Below are 16687 nucleotides of genomic sequence, written 5' to 3'. Positions count from 1 at the left end.
AAGTCCCTTTTCTGTTGGTCAGAGTGGATTGGGAGGGGGGTTACTACACTCGGTGACCTATATGAGAGTGGAGTACTGAGATCTTTTGATAATTTGGTTCAACATTTTAAGATTCCTGGATCCCAGTTCTTTAGGTTTTTACAGCTGCACCACTTGTTCTGTACTGTTTTTGGGAATGGTATACACCCCCCTAAAGTGGCAGATACTTTGAAAATGGTGATTACTGCTTATGGGAAAGGTCATGAAGCTTCTGTGTATTACTCCCTGTTAATTCGTCTTCTCTCAAGAGATTATGGGAGAAAAATTTAAGCTTGATATTGGAGGAGGGAGTGTGGGCTAGGATTCTAAAAAGCATCAGGTCTGCATCTAGAGATGCAAGGGTACGCCTTATGCAATTTAAGATTTTGCATCGGTTCTACTGGACCCCCTCTAGATTGTATAGGCTTGGTCTTAAAGGCTCACCCACCTGCTCGCGATGCCAGTCAGAAGACGGGGACATAACCCATGTTTTTTGGGCTTGTATTAAGATTCAGGAATTTTGGTTGAGGATCCATCGTTTTGTGTGTGACGTACTGGGCACTCAGTTTTCATTTTGCCCCAGACTTTGTATTTTGGGTGATGGAGGGGTCCTGAATATAGGAGATAAATATATGAAAAGCTGGGTCCTAACCTTGTCAATCGGCCTATGTAATTTATTGAAATGTAAACTGGGTTGTTTTCCATTCCAAATAAAGGACTTCGTTATGCTATCAAATTGCTTGAAATAAGAGAGGGGGACATCTACAGGGAGAGACTGTAGCAGGTAGTTGAATTTTGGAATACAATTCATTTTAATAACATTAACCTTCCCAATCATAGATAAATGTAATGAAGTCCACCTGCCCACATCGCTCGAAAACTTTTTTATTAAAGGGTCAAAATGAACTCTAACTAAATCACATAAATTTGCTGGGAATAAAATGCCCAAATACTTTTTGGGCCAATGAAAGGTGCCCGGCTGAAAAGTCGTTACTGGGCAGTACGCTGTCAGTGCCAAAGCTTCGGATTTAGACCAATTAACTCTGTATACCAAAAATTTAGAAAAGGAATTGATAATTCTGTGGAGGCAAAGCATAGATCTAGTAGGGTCAGAGACGAATAACAAAATATCATCTGCATAAAGCAGAAGCTTACGTGCCACACCACCTGCCACCACCCCTGGAAAATCACCATCCTTTCTTATCGCGGCTGCTAATGGTTCCAGGGCAAGACAGAACAATAATGGGGAAAGAGGGCAACCCTGCCGGGTGCCCCTATTCAGAGTAAAATAATCTGAAATTAATCCAATTACTAATCCATTTGCTACCGGGTGTCTATAAAGTAAATTAATCCATCCAATAAAAGTATTCCTGAACCTATATATTTCCAAAATCTTAAAAAGATAACCCATTCTACCATATCAAATGTCTTTTCGGCGTCAAGTGAGATGGCAGCGACCGGAGTCTGATCATTTGCTACTGACCACATGATATTGATGAGACGCCTGATGTTATCAGAACAGCTGTGGCCCCGAACAAACCCCACCTGATCTACATGTACAAGAGATGTCACAACTCTACTCAATCGGTTAGCCAGAATTTTTGACAAACTTTTTACATCTAGCTGGATCAGGGAAATTGGATGGTAACTCTTACACTCACTTGGATCTTTGTCCTTTTTAAGAATCAGACTGATCCGGGCTTGTGTCATGGTTGGGGGAAGCATTCCATTCTTTAATGATTCCGTTTGAACTTCTAACAAAAGTGGAGCCAGTTCTGTAGCAGAAGATCTACAAAATTCAGCGGCAAAGCCATCTGGCCCCGGAGCCTTGCCTGTAGGTAAGGCCTTAATTACCTCGTCAATCTCCTCTAAGGTTATTTCGGAATCAAGATAATTTTTTTGCTCAGTCGTCAGTTTAGGTAGTTCTAATGGTTCCACAAAGTTCCTAATATCTTCATCAGTAGATGAAGACGTGGAACTATAGAGATCAAGATAGAATTCTTTAAAAGCATTATTAATATCAGTGGCCAAGGTAAAAATTTCACCACCAGCAGATTTCACTGAGGGAATAGTAGAAAAAGACTCTCTTTGTTTTATTTATCTAGCCAGAAGTTTTCCTGCTTTGTCACCCGACTCAAAATATGACTATCTTGCCCTGAATAACCAAAACTCCACTTTCCGCGACAAAATAGTATTATATCTGTATTTCAAATGGGTCAGTTCTCTGAGGCCATTAGACGACATTCGGTGCTTCAGCTCTGCCTCGACACTTTTAATATTCTCTTCCAATTCCACGAGTTCTCATGCTTTGGATTTTTTGATGAATGAGGCATACTGTATGATCCGACTCCTAAGAACTGCCTTAAGTGCCTCCCAAGCCACACCTACAAAGGATACGGAGGACCAGTTGGTCTCCATATAAACATTGATTTCAGCCTTTAACATTTGTTGAAAATCAGGATTTTGCAAAAGGGATACATTAAAGCATCAACTTTATGATTTTTTTTCCAACTGAGCAATCAACAACAGATGAAATGAGGGATTTAGATATAAAAAAAAAATCTATTCTAGAATAAATCTTATGGACTGATGAAAAAAATGTATAGTCCCTCCCAGATGGGTTCAAAAGTCTCCAAATATCTGTAAGACCAAAATTTGTACACATTCTGTGAAGCGTCAATGTTGTTCTAGGGGGCTTACACACTTTTGCTTCACTATGAACAAGGACTGAGTCCATCAAAAGATTAAAATCTCCTCCCAATATAATATCATGAGGGGTGCCAGCGGCATGCAACATCCCTTCAAGATCTACAAAAAAGCCCCGATCATCAACGTTAGGAGCGTAAATATTAGCCAAAATCAACATTTGCCCCTGAATTTCTACTAAAACAATAATGACTCTTCCTAATTTATTTTTAATCTGTTTGAGAGATTTTAATTGTAGATGTTTATTTATCAATATAATGACCCCCCTGCTCTTATTTGAGCCAGCGCTAAAGAAAACATGTCCACCCCATATCTTCCCAAATTTTTCAGCTTCCTGTGGGGTTAGATGCATTTCTTGAAGAAACACTATATCATATTTCTTGCGTTTAAGAAAAGAAATAACTTTCCTTCTTTTTATGGGGTGCCCAAACCCATTCACATTCCATGTGGAGAGAGACAATCCACTCATACTAACATTTGACATTTTGATATAATAGAAAAAATAAATTGCGTGTCAAAAACAAGATTATACAGACCACATTCCAACATTAGTGCGACAATCAAACCCCAATCTTCCCCCTGAACAAAACAAACAGAAAAAAGAAAAATGTGCGCATAACCCCGCGCACGACAGCGCCAACCGGCGTCGATCCCTCTAAACTCAAAAGGTCCATGTACGCCTACGAGTGCCCCCGCGTCAACTTTGCCGTCGGGTTATTCAAGTCCGGTGCTTCTGCACAAATTTTGTAAGGCAACACCACATAACAGAAAATACTTTGTAAAACAGACCCCAGCCAACAGGCAGAATAAACACAAAGAACATGTAGATTCATTCACAGAACTGTTTTGAAGGTGTGTTCCTCCACAAAACAAATTCCAGCTGATATAAAGTTGTTCAGTTTCCTCGGACAGATAAACAAGTGTTCAGTGAGCCAGCTGTTATGAGTGCAGCAGATGACGTAATCATTCTAATGTCCCTTAAAAAATACTCCACAAAACAAACTCCAGCCAATGGGAGGTGTAAGCACAAAGAACGATCAGATTCATCCACAGCTAATCCGAAGGAGTGTTATTCCACAAAACAAGCTCCAGCCGCCAGATGGAACCAACACAAAAAAAAAAAACCACAAAAAACAAAACAGACGCCCCGGTTTCTCGAATGGTCAAGTGTGTACTGAGTGAGTCAAATTCACTCGGAGGCTGCATAAAAAAAATAAATAAATAAAAAAAATAAAATAAAAAAAATATACACCATGACTTACTCAGTCCGTCAACTTTATAAAAGACATCCTTTGTGTAGGCATGAAGATATTTTGCAGTCATTCTTAGTGTCCATTCTTAATGTGGCCGGGAACTTCAGTGTAAATGCGATCATCCGTCCATGCAAAAGTTTCTTGAAGGAGTCATGCCACAAATAAACTCCAGCCACTAGGCGGAGCCAACGCAAAAGAAACAAAAATGGCATCGAGCTTCCTCAGACAGCCAGAGTAAGCACAGTGAGTTAATCCACTCTGGAGCTACATGAAAAACCCCAAATGGCTTACCCATTGTTTTTATAAAAGACAGTGCTTGCTTTGGACATGTAAATACCTTGCAACCATCCTTCGTTCCTATTCTCAGTTTGGCCGGAAACATCAGTGCAAAAGCGATCTTCCGTTGATGTAAGAGTTTCTTACATTCCTTGAATCGATTGCGTTTCTCTCGTTGCATTCGCAAAGTCTGGGAACAAGAAAATATTGTGATTCTTCCAAGAAAGCTTTCCTTTGCACCTCGCCTGGCGCAACACGAGCTCTTTATCGGATGATCTCCGAAATTTGGCCAGAATTGATCGGGGCCTGTCTCCCTCAGCAAATCTGTGAGCAGGGACTCTGTGAGCTCGCTCGATTTCCAGTTTATGGCCTGTTATGTCGAGCAGACTCGTGAAGAGCTCATCTAGGAATTTCACCATATCTCGGCCTTCTTCATGCTCAGGAATTCCAACAATTCGTATGTTATTCCTTCGGCTCCTATTTTCCAAATGTTCAAGTTTTTCCCAAAAATTTTCCACGACTATTTTGGACGCGGGCGGATTAGCGGATAATTCCCTCTCCGAAGACTCCAGATAATTGATTCGTTTCTCAACTTCTGCGACTCTTGTGACCAACTCAGAGAATTTTGTTTCCATCGCCGTAATCGATCGACGTACTACAGCGAGATCCTCCAAGTCAGCAACAACCTTTGTCAGCATCACCGAGATGTTGGACAGTTGACGCTGGATCTCATCTCCTGACGAGCCTTCCAAATCGAGTCCCCGGTCTGCAGGCCCAGAGGTTTCATCTTGAGCACGTAAGTGTCTTTTAATGTCTCCAGAGCCAGAGGATTTTGACTTCTTTGCCATGTTTACCTCAAAGAACAAATATGTACTGGGTGTATCGAATCTCACCGGATTATAACATGAAAATAATAAAAAAAAAACAGCAAAGTGCGCAGAGCTCGTGATTCACACATCTGTTTCTCACATGGCGTCCAGTATGCAAACACATTTAAGAAAAAAGACAACTTGGTATTCACTATGTAAACATTATGATGACATCAACGCTTTTCAAATTTTTCAAATTTAATCCTAAATGTCTTCAAAAGTTTTAAAGGGACAGTTCACCCAAAATTCAAAATTGTCTCATCATGTACTCACCCCCATGCTGTCCCTGACGTGTATGACTTTCTTTCTTCTTTAGAACACAAACAACGATTTTAAGAGGAATATCTCAGCTCTTTAGTTCCATACAATGCAAGTGAATGGTGACCAAAACTTTGACGCTCCAAAAAGCACATTAAGGCATCATAAAAGTAATCCATACAACTCCAGTGGTTTAATCAATGTCTTCTGAAGTGATTCAGTTGGTTTTGTATAAGAACAGACCAAAACATATCTAATTTTTTACTATAAATCTTGATGACGATAAATAATTGCATGATCATGATTTCAAGCTCAATTACACTTCCTAGTGCTTGATGAATGCACAGAGCATACAAGTATAATCAAGCTTGAAATCATGATCGCCAAGGAGACGTCAAGATATATCGTGAAAAAGGAGTTACATTTTGGTCTCTTCTCAACCAAACCAATTTGATCACTTCAGAAGACATGGATTAAACTACTGGAGTCATATGGATTAAGTTTATGCTGCCTTTATGAGCTTTTTGGATATTCAAAGTTCTGGCCACCATTCACTTGCATTGTGTGGACCTCCAGAGCAGAGACATTCTTCTAAAAATCTTCATTTGTGCTCTGCATACCCATATGGGATGGCATGAGGGTGGGTAAATGATGAGAGATTTTTCATTTTTGGGTGAACTATTCCTTTAAGTTTACAAAAATAGCACACTTACATCATCTCCAAGACAAGGTGGGTCAGCTATTTACAATAACCCAACCCGGAATGTTTGAGGAATATAAATAGAGTGCTGCCTTGCAATCACGGTAACAATCCAAAACACACTCACGTTAAGATGGTCTGAAGTGATATTCATCAGCTCCTGATTGCAAGAATGAAGCCTCTCAAAAAGCACAGTGTCTGCCCCCTTACAGTACAGACGGATACGACCCTCCGGATTCCTTACTGAGACACACACACACACACACACACACACACACACACACACACACACACTCATTAAATTACAGATCTTGCACTTGTGTCTCTGTGGTCATGGAAGAAGTTACTCTCACATTAAATTAAAAAAAAAAAAAAATCTCTTACTTTTTCATGTAAACAAAGACCACATGGACATAAATGTCCATACGCAAACACAGAAATAAAACGCCTGCCAAACTGTAAGCAACACTTACTCAAACACGAGGGCCATAATTCCACATTATGAGAGTGTATATACCTCATAAAATATTTTCTATATTAGCACTTATGTTCCACTTATTTATAATGTTTGGCAGGGCAGTATTTATGCTGTATCCAGATTTCTCTGACCCCTGGGAATTTTACTGGCTATTTCGCTCTATAACAGTACAAAGCCATCTGGCATTAGGGCCCTCTAAAACAGTGTTTAAAATCTGTACAATATAGAGTTTCCCACAGGGAACTGAGTAAAGTGTGTGATTATTTGACATTTTCAGTAGGCAAGATGCTGGAATGATTGTAAACATATTTGAATACCTATGACAGACATTCTTTTGCGGATGTTATTGAAGTCCAGGATGGCGAGGAGCGTATATGTGACCTCTTTGCCGAGCTCTTGTGTGGTGACTGTACCAGGTGTGCGAGAGCGAAACACAATGCCAAAGTTACGCGCAGCCGTTACCAATGCACCCTCGTCTGGAGACTGAGCCTTATACACTAGCTCTCCTTTAGGATGTGAAAGAAAGTGAGGGAGGGGAGGAGAGGAGAGAATGGGTAAGGAAGACATACAGTAATGACAAATAACACATAATGAGTTATAATAATATTACAATTCAAATTTGGGCCATCATTTCCCTTTAACATTATTAAAGGCAACAGCTCATTTTAGGCTTCTATTGGATGAAAAGACATTACTGAGTCTGCCAGATAATCAATCTTGATCCAAACCCTTACCCTCGCTCTTCTCCTCACTCATGACTGTGTGGCAGAGAGAAAGCACTCGGAAGAATTCATGCACGGCCGGTTCTCCCACCATTACTGCCTCAAGCAGAGACTGGTCATAGAAACAGAAGTCCCGGTCTGCTAAGGGGTTCCAAGTACTGAAATCCAGGGGCTGTGCCCTCTGAGAATAATATATTAGAAGTTATAAATTAATAGAAGTTAGAAGTTTATTTCTGTACAACAACATTTCAACAATGAGAGCAACTTTGTGACGCAAAGACGCTATATTTACCGTACTTTGTACACTCGATTTAGTCCTTTAAAAGGATAGTTCACCCATAGATTCTGTCATCATTTATTCACCATCATGTCATTCCAAACCCATATATATTTCTTTCTTTGATAAAATATAAAAGGATAAGTTTAGCAAAATATTTACACTGCTCTTTTCCATTCAATGAAAGTAAAAGAGGATAGATGCTGTTACGCTCCAAAAATGACAAGAAAGCACCATAACCTAACCCTAATAAGACCAGTTTTGGTCTTTTCCATACTTAAAGCTATTGTATATCTTCAGAAGACTTGGATATTGTGCACAAGTCATATGGACTAATTTTATGGTGTCTTTTGTTTTTTCATTTTTGGAACAGCATCCATCCAATAGGAATGTGCATATAAAATAATCGACTAATGGAGTAATCGTTTTGCATCAGCTCGTCGACTATTAAAAACACTACTTGAATATCACAAATTGATTTTCCTTTGTGCATTTGCCTACCATGAGCAGCACTGAATTATGCTCTACTTTCCCTCTGAATAGCTTACTAAGTTTCGCAGTTACAATTGAGTTCATTTTGGGACGCTGTGGATGTGTGTTGTCAAGGTCTTGGATGAGAGAAAGAATTCTGATGCCGTCTTTGGTCAAATGTGAAGTGAAGTGTGGTAATACTTGTAATATTTGGATTCTTATTGAATTATACTCTATTGGTATTCGGTTCTTATTGGAGTCATGCTTACCAATGGAAAATTATCAGCTTTTATGGTGGAAAGAAAATGCAAAGCGGTACAAGAAACTTGGAAGCTTATCAGACCAGTATGTGTGTATGTATGTTAAATCTTTGAACACCGGCAGAGCGCATTTTGTAAAAAGCCAACTGTATGAAATTGTGAAATGTGAAATTACAAAAATACGATTGCTTTTTGTAGTCTCAGTTCTGGGTGAGTACAAAGGTTTTTTGCGGTTATTTTTTTAAAGGTACACTCAGTAATTTTTTTCCCATTAAAAAAGGTTTACTCCTAAAAAAAATTTTATTGTAATTTTGAAAAATAATGTTTAAAATCATGACCACTCACATGAGATGAGGACTCTAGTCGTATCAGTAACCTTATAAAAGCTGTTTTATTCTACATGGGGCAGGGGCTCCTTCATGGGGGCTGCCATTTTAGAATCACATGACCAGCTGAATACTACTCACTTAATCTCAGTAATTGTCTTGTTATTGGACACTTTCACGCTAGAATTAAATGAATCACGGCTGATTGTGAATAGTGAATTTCAACAATGGCATCTGTAACTGAGAAGTATTGGTTTTGAATGATGCTGCATCCACACCACTAGGTGTGACTGTAAGTCCAAGATGACACAAACAAAATGTTACTGAGTGCACCTTTAATGCATATTGTTCATTTAATTCCCCCACCCCCCCCCCAAAAAAAAAGAAGAAGAAGAAAAAAAAAAGCATAGTTTGTTGAAGTTCTTGGTAATGTTTGTGAATAAAACAAAACATAAATTTCGTACTTATTAGCGAGCAATCTGTTATTTGTTTGTTGTGCGTTAGTGTACTCAAATACAAAATTACTTGAAATGCCCATCCCTACTTTCCACATTCATTTTTATTGAATGGAAAAGAATAGTGTGGACAATTTGTTACATTTCTCCTTTATATGGGTTTGGAACAACACAAGGGTGAGTAAATGTTGCCAGAATTTCCTTTTTGGGGGAACTATCCCTTTTCAGTCCATACAATGAATCTTGGCTGTGCTCACCTTTTGTTGAGACCCTAGGATATCTATTACTTCACCTGTAAAAAGAAAGACAAGCAAATATTTACACAGCATATTGCAACATCTTTATCTGTGCATTATATGTTCTACATACTGTATACTGTATATTACATGATTTATTGGCTCCATATGGTTTTATACAGTATGTTTTATCTATTTATTTGTTTTAAATCACTGTTCTTCTCAGTGAAAGGAATAAATAAAAATGTTCTCATCATTTACTCATGCTCATGTTATTCCATGGCTATTTTAATTTCTTTCCTCCAAATTATGACAGAATTGAATTTTTTTGCTCAACTAACCCTTTTGGTGAGTCTTTCATGAAAATATGAAAAACACTGGGTCAAGCTGTTCCCAGAAAACATGAAATGACTGGTGATTATGTGTGTTTCTTCAACAGAATTGCCAATATGGAAATTGTGTGTGTGTCTCACCATATGCATGCCCGTTGATGGAGCACTTGTTGAAGGTCATGATGTTCTGCGTGAGGGTTCCTGTCTTGTCACTGAAGATGTACTCCACCTGTCCCAGCTCTTCATTTAGTGTGGTGGTTCTGGCCTCTGCTGCTGTGTTACTATGGCTACAGAACATCCGCCGGTCCCAATTAATGAAGTAACTGTGACCTAGACGAATCACCTCCACACTAAGAGGTTTATGGAGAGAGAAAGAGAGTGAGAGAGTCAGAGGGTTATGACAACACAAATATGATATGCTTTTTATATGGAAGCACACAAAATTTACTGCAAACCTCCTAACCAAACTTCCACCAAAATGACACACACACACACACACACACACACACACACACACACACACACACACACACACACACACACACACTCACACACGTTGGTGCAGCTATTCTTATGAGAACTCTCCATAGACATAATGATTTTTATACTGTACAAACTATAGATTCTATCCCCTAACCTTACCCCTAAACATAACCCCCACAAACAAATGTTACATTTTCAAAAAAACATTGTTTAATATGTTTTTTAAGCGATTTGAATTATGGGGACACTAGAAATGTCCACATTTATAGCATAATACCCTTGTAATTACCAGTTTGTAACCTAAAAAAATGTCCTCGTAAACCATACAAACTTGGCACACACACACACACACACACACACACACACACACAGATTTCTATTCTACAGACACAGACATTATTTTAGTGTGCAACTGAGAGACAATAGCACAGCAGTCTGCCAGCCTGTTAAATGAAGGCACTTAAAAGGAATATTAAAAACCTCAAAACCTGTATGGGTTTCTTTCGTCTATGGAGCACAAAAGAAGTTATTTATAGCAGATTGTCCAAACTGCTCTTTCTGCCTAACTTCTCCTTCTGTTACACTGAAGAAAGTCTTACAGGTTTAGAACGACATACAGTAAGAGTGAGTACTGTATATGATGACAAATTGTTTTGGCGAACAATCCCTTTTATTATTTGTCAGTATACAAATGTTAATTCATAGCAATTTAAAAAAAAATGCATGTCAGAGGGACGATATATAAAGTGTGTAGCCGCAGCAGAAAGTCTGTGACTGTACAGTAAATGCTGTGCCATGTGGTGCTGCTCAGTGCCGTGCTGCAGTTCTTCCTAATGAGTCCGCACAGGTAAGAGGAGGGCTGCATTAGCTGAAGCACATGGCAGAGTTAAAGCTCAGACAGAGCTAAATTCAGTAGGGCCAGGTTGGGCTCAGGACTTTAGTGATGTTACATTGATTATATCATATGGGGGGCTGTTATTACAGTATTTCAGAGAGAGAGAAGAGAGAGTGGGGCATATGGATCTCTTACCTGATAGGGAAAGTCTGAGGAAACATAAAAACAACAAAACAAATCCAAATAAAATGAGAAATGCATAAAGCAGTGGTTCACAACTCGTCAAACCCACAAATTAGTCGCAGGTCTTTTCTGATAGGTTTTCGGACAACAGGGAAAAACAATAAATGCTGTTGTAACACAGATTCAGCATTTAATTGTGCAAAGACAGCAAAATAAATAGTCTTATCAACTTTTAAAAGGGAGGAGAAAACGCTGCCTATATCTAGTGTTGTTGACGTCAAAGGACCTGCATTCAATCAAGGGCTAAAATTAATGCCGCAAATTCATCTGTCAGAAGCTAGCCAAATTAGCCAACACGGACAAAACAAGGTAAAAGAAAATTTGTCCAAGTCTACTATACATTTAATATAAGTTTACTTGTTTTAATGCAGCAAGGATAAACTTGGTTTGTGCACACAATGTGTTTTATGCAGTGAATTATAGGCTTCTTAATATTTAAATAATTTTAAATTACATTTTAATGTTTGATTTTAAGGACATTTTTGTTTACTTTTGTATGATAAATAATTTTAGTACTGTGTCAAGCTCGCCAGTTTACTGCATGTCCAATGTAATATCTGGGTCCTGAAGCAAAACCAGTTGAGAACCACTGGTATAAAGAATGTATTAAACATAAAATAACATCCAAAAATGCCTAAAAATAAAAAAGCATCAAGATCAAGAAGAAAAACTGATTTCACACGAACGATTTCCATTGGCTCACTCACTGCTTTCATCCCTCTCCCCACACCTTGCTCTCTTTCTCACCTGACATAGAGGGAGATGGGCACAACCGTGTTGAGGATGATGACATAGGACCAGAAGGAGAGGAACGCAGAGAACAGGAAGTTGTTGACTGGAGGGTCCCAGGGGAGGAAACTCTGAAACAGAGAGCCCACTTCTTTTTCCCACACCGCATTCCCTATGGCCAAAATCACTCCCATACACACCAGGAACCCAAAAATCTGACAAAGAGGTAGAAATGGGGTAATGAGGAAAGGGAGAGAAACTAGAATGTTAAAAAGTAGGTGCAGATTTGAAGAAGGGGGAAAACTGGGGAAAGGGAATTATGTAAATGAAAATTCTGATTAATTTCTATTGTTTGAAGTATTAAAGGGGTCATATCATAATGTTTTATTATAATATTCTAGTTTTCACTGACAATTTCCCACCAACTGACTCTTAGAATTATTTAGTCCATTTTTGCTGCTGCGCCTTTACATTGTAGCAAAATTGCAATGTTTGTTTGAAGCAATTAAATAAACATTTTTGCAATAAAATTATTATATTTTATTATATAAATATATCATTATTTATATATTATAGTGTTTTAATATAATAATATTTTATATATATATATATATATATATATATATTAGGATATATAAATCACTTTTTTATTTAAAAAACTTTACTTTTTAAAAAATGGTAAAAAACTACACATAACAGTAGCTGACGCTCTGAACCAGGGGTCTCCAAACTGCAGCCTGCGGGCCGAATACAGCCCTCTGAAATGTTTTGACCGGCCCGCAAAACCATGTCATGAAGCGCAAGACTGCTCTGGTGGCTTTTCATGCCTGTAAAGACTGACTATAGCGTGAGCCAATAGCATTCGAGTGTGGGCTGTTAAGGAGCATATCATTGGTTTCACCCACCTAACTTCAAATCATTCATCTGAGTCTGAACAAGATGAGATGTCTCGTTCATGAACCAACAGAATGTATTGGTACACTTGTTTGGGAATGAAATACACAAATCAGTCATCTTGTTCGTGAACAAGAGGATCTGCTGACAGGCTGAAAGTGAGATGGAGACAAGTCGTTTGGAGCCAGATGAATTATGAATACAGTGGGTGATGAACAACTTATTACAATGGCATACGGACTTGACTGAAACTCATAATTATTTTATTGTTGTCTATTTTTTTGGATAGCTTGATAAAAAGTCATAATCAGCAGTTGCACAATATGATGATATGCTTTGCTGTCATTTGTGGGGAAACGCTTATGAATCAATAAACTAACCTGAATGAATCTTTTTGATGAATAAAGTACTTATTACAAGTTCTTTGAGCCAATGGATGGTACTGGTGTAAAATGAAGTAGGCTAAAATGTAACAGTTTACACAGATTTTTACGTTTTTTTCTCGTTAGCCTACAATAGAAAACATATAAAATCATGAAAATCATGTTCTGTGAATGGATTTTAATTGTAAATTTAATCCATGTATTAAAAGCAGAAGAATAATCTCTTTGAAAAAAACACCATAGCCCCCCCCCCCATGAAAATATAACAGAGTGACCTAAACCTGGCAGCAAAAAGTTTGGGGACCCCTACTCTGAACTGTCATAGAACAGTAGTAACTGTATGGTGGGAAAAAAATTAACATTGAATGTCACATGTTGCTAAGTCACATAAAATTCACCTAAAAACAAGATATACTTAAAGGGATAGTTCACCCAAAAATGAAAATTCTCTCATAATTTACTCACCCTCATGCCATCCAAGAAGTGTATGACTTTCTTTCATCTGCTGAACACAAACTAAGATTTTTAACATTTCAGCTCTGTAGATCCATACAATGTAAGTAAATGGGTGCCAAAATTTTAAAGCTCTAAAAATCCACATAAAGGCAACATAAAAGTACTCCAGATGACTCCATCCATGAAATCCATGTCTTCAGAAGAGATATGATATATATTTTAAGATATATAAATCACTTTTTTACTTAAAAAACTTTACTTTTTAAAAAATGGTAAAAAATTACATTTTATCTGTGGGTGAAAAACAGATCAATATTTTAGTCTTTATTTTTACTATAAATTCTCCTCCCTGCACAGTCAATCTCCACTTCACTTTCACTTTCCCATTCTTCTTCTGTTTTTGGTGATTCACATTTTTCATGCATATTGCCCCCACTGGGCAGAGAAGAGAATTTATGATAAAAAATGACTTAAAAATGTATCTGTTTCTCACCCACACCTATCATCTTGTGTATGCAGATATGGATTTAAACACTGGAGTCACATGGACTACTTTTATGCTCCCTTTATATGGATTTTGGAGCTTCAAAATTTTGGCACCTATTTACTTGCATTGTGAGGACCTACAGAGCTGAAATATTCTTCTGAAAATCTTAATTTCTGTTCTGCAGAAGAAAGAAAGTCATACACATGAGTAAATCATGAGAGAATTTTCATTTTTAGGTGAACTATCCCTTTAACAGTCAAGATTTTTTTCATCAGTGACTTTCTAAAAACACTTTCAAGAAGGAAAAAAAGAAAATATATCATAAATATAAATGATATATTGGGTCCCTGAGGGTTAAGAAGCACCCCATTCGCATGTAATGAAATGAGCAATATTCGTCATTGACTTCAGAGGTCAGCAAACCCACAGAACTCACACAGTATCCACGGGACCTGATTAGATTGTTTGTGGCGTAAGATTACATTTCAGAGTTGAAGGTGGGAGCGGGCGATAATTCTATTAGTTGTGGGCAGAAGCGGGCAGTCAGAGAATAGCCTATAAAAATGCTATGTGGATATGTTTTATTATTATTATTATTATTATTATTATTATTATTATTACCACATGCAAAAAACAATAATAATGTTTTTTTTTTTTTTTTTTTTAGAACAATAAAATGAAAAATATGACGTGAAAAAATTTGCATATAGCACGTACATCAAATTATCCAATCCTTATATAAAGCAGGTTATGTAGGTAGTCAAAGGGGCTTTAGGAGAATGACAGAGCAAAGCATGGGCACACTGTGTTATCAAAGGATGTGAAACTGGGACTGGAAAATGGTCAGTTTAGTGTTAGGAAACCAACCTCCAAGTCAGATGGTCATCATTTCACATGTCATCTGATAATAGCAATAACAGAAAAATAAAACATTCTTTGTCAACACTTGTCTATTTGAATGGCTTTTGCCCACTGTGGAAAACAAATACGGTGTTGCATGAACGGGAGCGGTCAGGAAGAAAATTGTTGGGAGCAGAGAGCGGGTTAACGTGGAGTAAAATGTAATGGGAGCAGGCGTGTGCTGGATAGAAACTTGCTGGAGAGGGCGGGAGCAGGATGGAAAAAACAATCCCGCGCAGACCTCTTATTGACATCTAAACCTGGACATTCATTTGTTGATGTGTGCATCTATGTGACATCACAAAGTTGTAGAAGTTCAAATAAGTTGTTTTGGCAGCTTAGTTTCATTAAATTACCTACACACTAGGGAGAAAGTTTTGAATGTTTGAACTATTAACAGGTACACATATATTATACTATGCAGCATATGTATTGCACACATTCAGCAGATGTTTGTAAGAGAGTGTTTTTGTAAACAGTTTCTCACCCATAGCACCAGTGTGTTCATCAGCCGGTCTATACTGGTCCGCTTAAACTTGGTGCAGCCACTATTCTGCATCAGCTTGGTGTCGGGACCTGAGCAGCCCAGAGGAAATTAACATCATCATTATGACAATCAGGTTAAGAACATTATAAACTCACACACACACACAACGCCAACCTGCGAATATAACAAGGCCGTAGCAGCTCTCTGTGTTGCGCAGTACACAGCCACGGAGCAACATGTTTTGGTTGCTGAGGGGGTATTTACAGTCTTTCCAATACAGGGTACCACAGAAACGGTCTAGCTTGTTGTTGGGAGGCTCACACACCACTTCTCCTGCATGTGCACATACATGACAAGAGAGAGAGAGAAAAAAAATCACAATTATAAAAACACATATAAAAAACACTGAAAAGTTAATCTTACAGTAAATTTGATGTGTGTTATGATTAGGGTTCCCACATCTACAGTATTGACCAATGAATTACTATGACTTTTCAAGTTGTTTGTGATTCCTGGATAGGTATTTTAGATTGTGCAATCAAAAAGAGCAATTTAGAGCCGATGAACTACTTTGAGCTTAGCTAGAAAAATTAATATCCACTATAGAAATTCCCACGACTTTCCATTACTTTTTAAGATTCTATCAAATACCATGAATTTTCCGGACCTAGAAATCATACTTTTATAAATCCCTGACATTTCCATGACCATGAAAGCCCTGTATGATAAATAGTACAGCATCCCAGGAGTCCGGTACAGTTTGTGAGCTTTGGAATTTTTTGTTGTTGTTTAAAAACAGGAAGCGTAGGTTGTCTGTGCTGCTGATGCTGTGAAAGTGTTGATGTGTGTGTGTGTGTGAGTGTGTGTGTGTGTGTGTGTGTAGCAGCACATTATGATGGGTGTGAAAGAAATGCTGATGAGAAAATGTCCATTATACTCATAAACTCCTTCCCTCGCTCTTTGTGTTTTTTAATTCTCTTTAGTGAATTAACACACTGAAAATTCATCAGTCCTTCTTCACTGTCTTTTATTTTGTATTCTATGTGCTTTCTCTTTTACTATTTCACCTGTTCTCTAATCCCTCTTTGTAAGTTACTAAATCACACACTCATTCCCACTCTCACCGACACAACACACACACACACAAACACAA

The 16687-nt window shown here is 38.0% G+C and overlaps 1 protein-coding gene across 1 annotated transcript in view; it reads right to left on the bottom strand.

The window, feature by feature from the left end:
- Positions 1 to 16687, bottom strand: part of LOC127452893 (phospholipid-transporting ATPase ID-like) — a 47278-nt gene that overhangs the window by 14990 nt on the left and 15601 nt on the right. The window contains exons 9-16 of the mRNA XM_051718742.1: positions 15709 to 15867; positions 15535 to 15623; positions 11946 to 12142; positions 9779 to 9987; positions 9327 to 9361; positions 7293 to 7461; positions 6876 to 7064; positions 6208 to 6323 (exon numbers count right to left, since the gene is read on the bottom strand). Coding sequence (XP_051574702.1) covers positions 6208 to 6323; positions 6876 to 7064; positions 7293 to 7461; positions 9327 to 9361; positions 9779 to 9987; positions 11946 to 12142; positions 15535 to 15623; positions 15709 to 15867 — 1163 coding nt within the window. The remainder of the gene's footprint in view (positions 1 to 6207; positions 6324 to 6875; positions 7065 to 7292; positions 7462 to 9326; positions 9362 to 9778; positions 9988 to 11945; positions 12143 to 15534; positions 15624 to 15708; positions 15868 to 16687) is intronic.

Source organism: Myxocyprinus asiaticus, chromosome 15 (genome assembly GCF_019703515.2).
Source record: "Myxocyprinus asiaticus isolate MX2 ecotype Aquarium Trade chromosome 15, UBuf_Myxa_2, whole genome shotgun sequence".
NCBI lineage: Eukaryota > Metazoa > Chordata > Actinopteri > Cypriniformes > Catostomidae > Myxocyprinus > Myxocyprinus asiaticus.
Note: the sequence above shows the minus strand (reverse complement) of the source record. Positions and strands in the feature narration are given on the sequence as shown.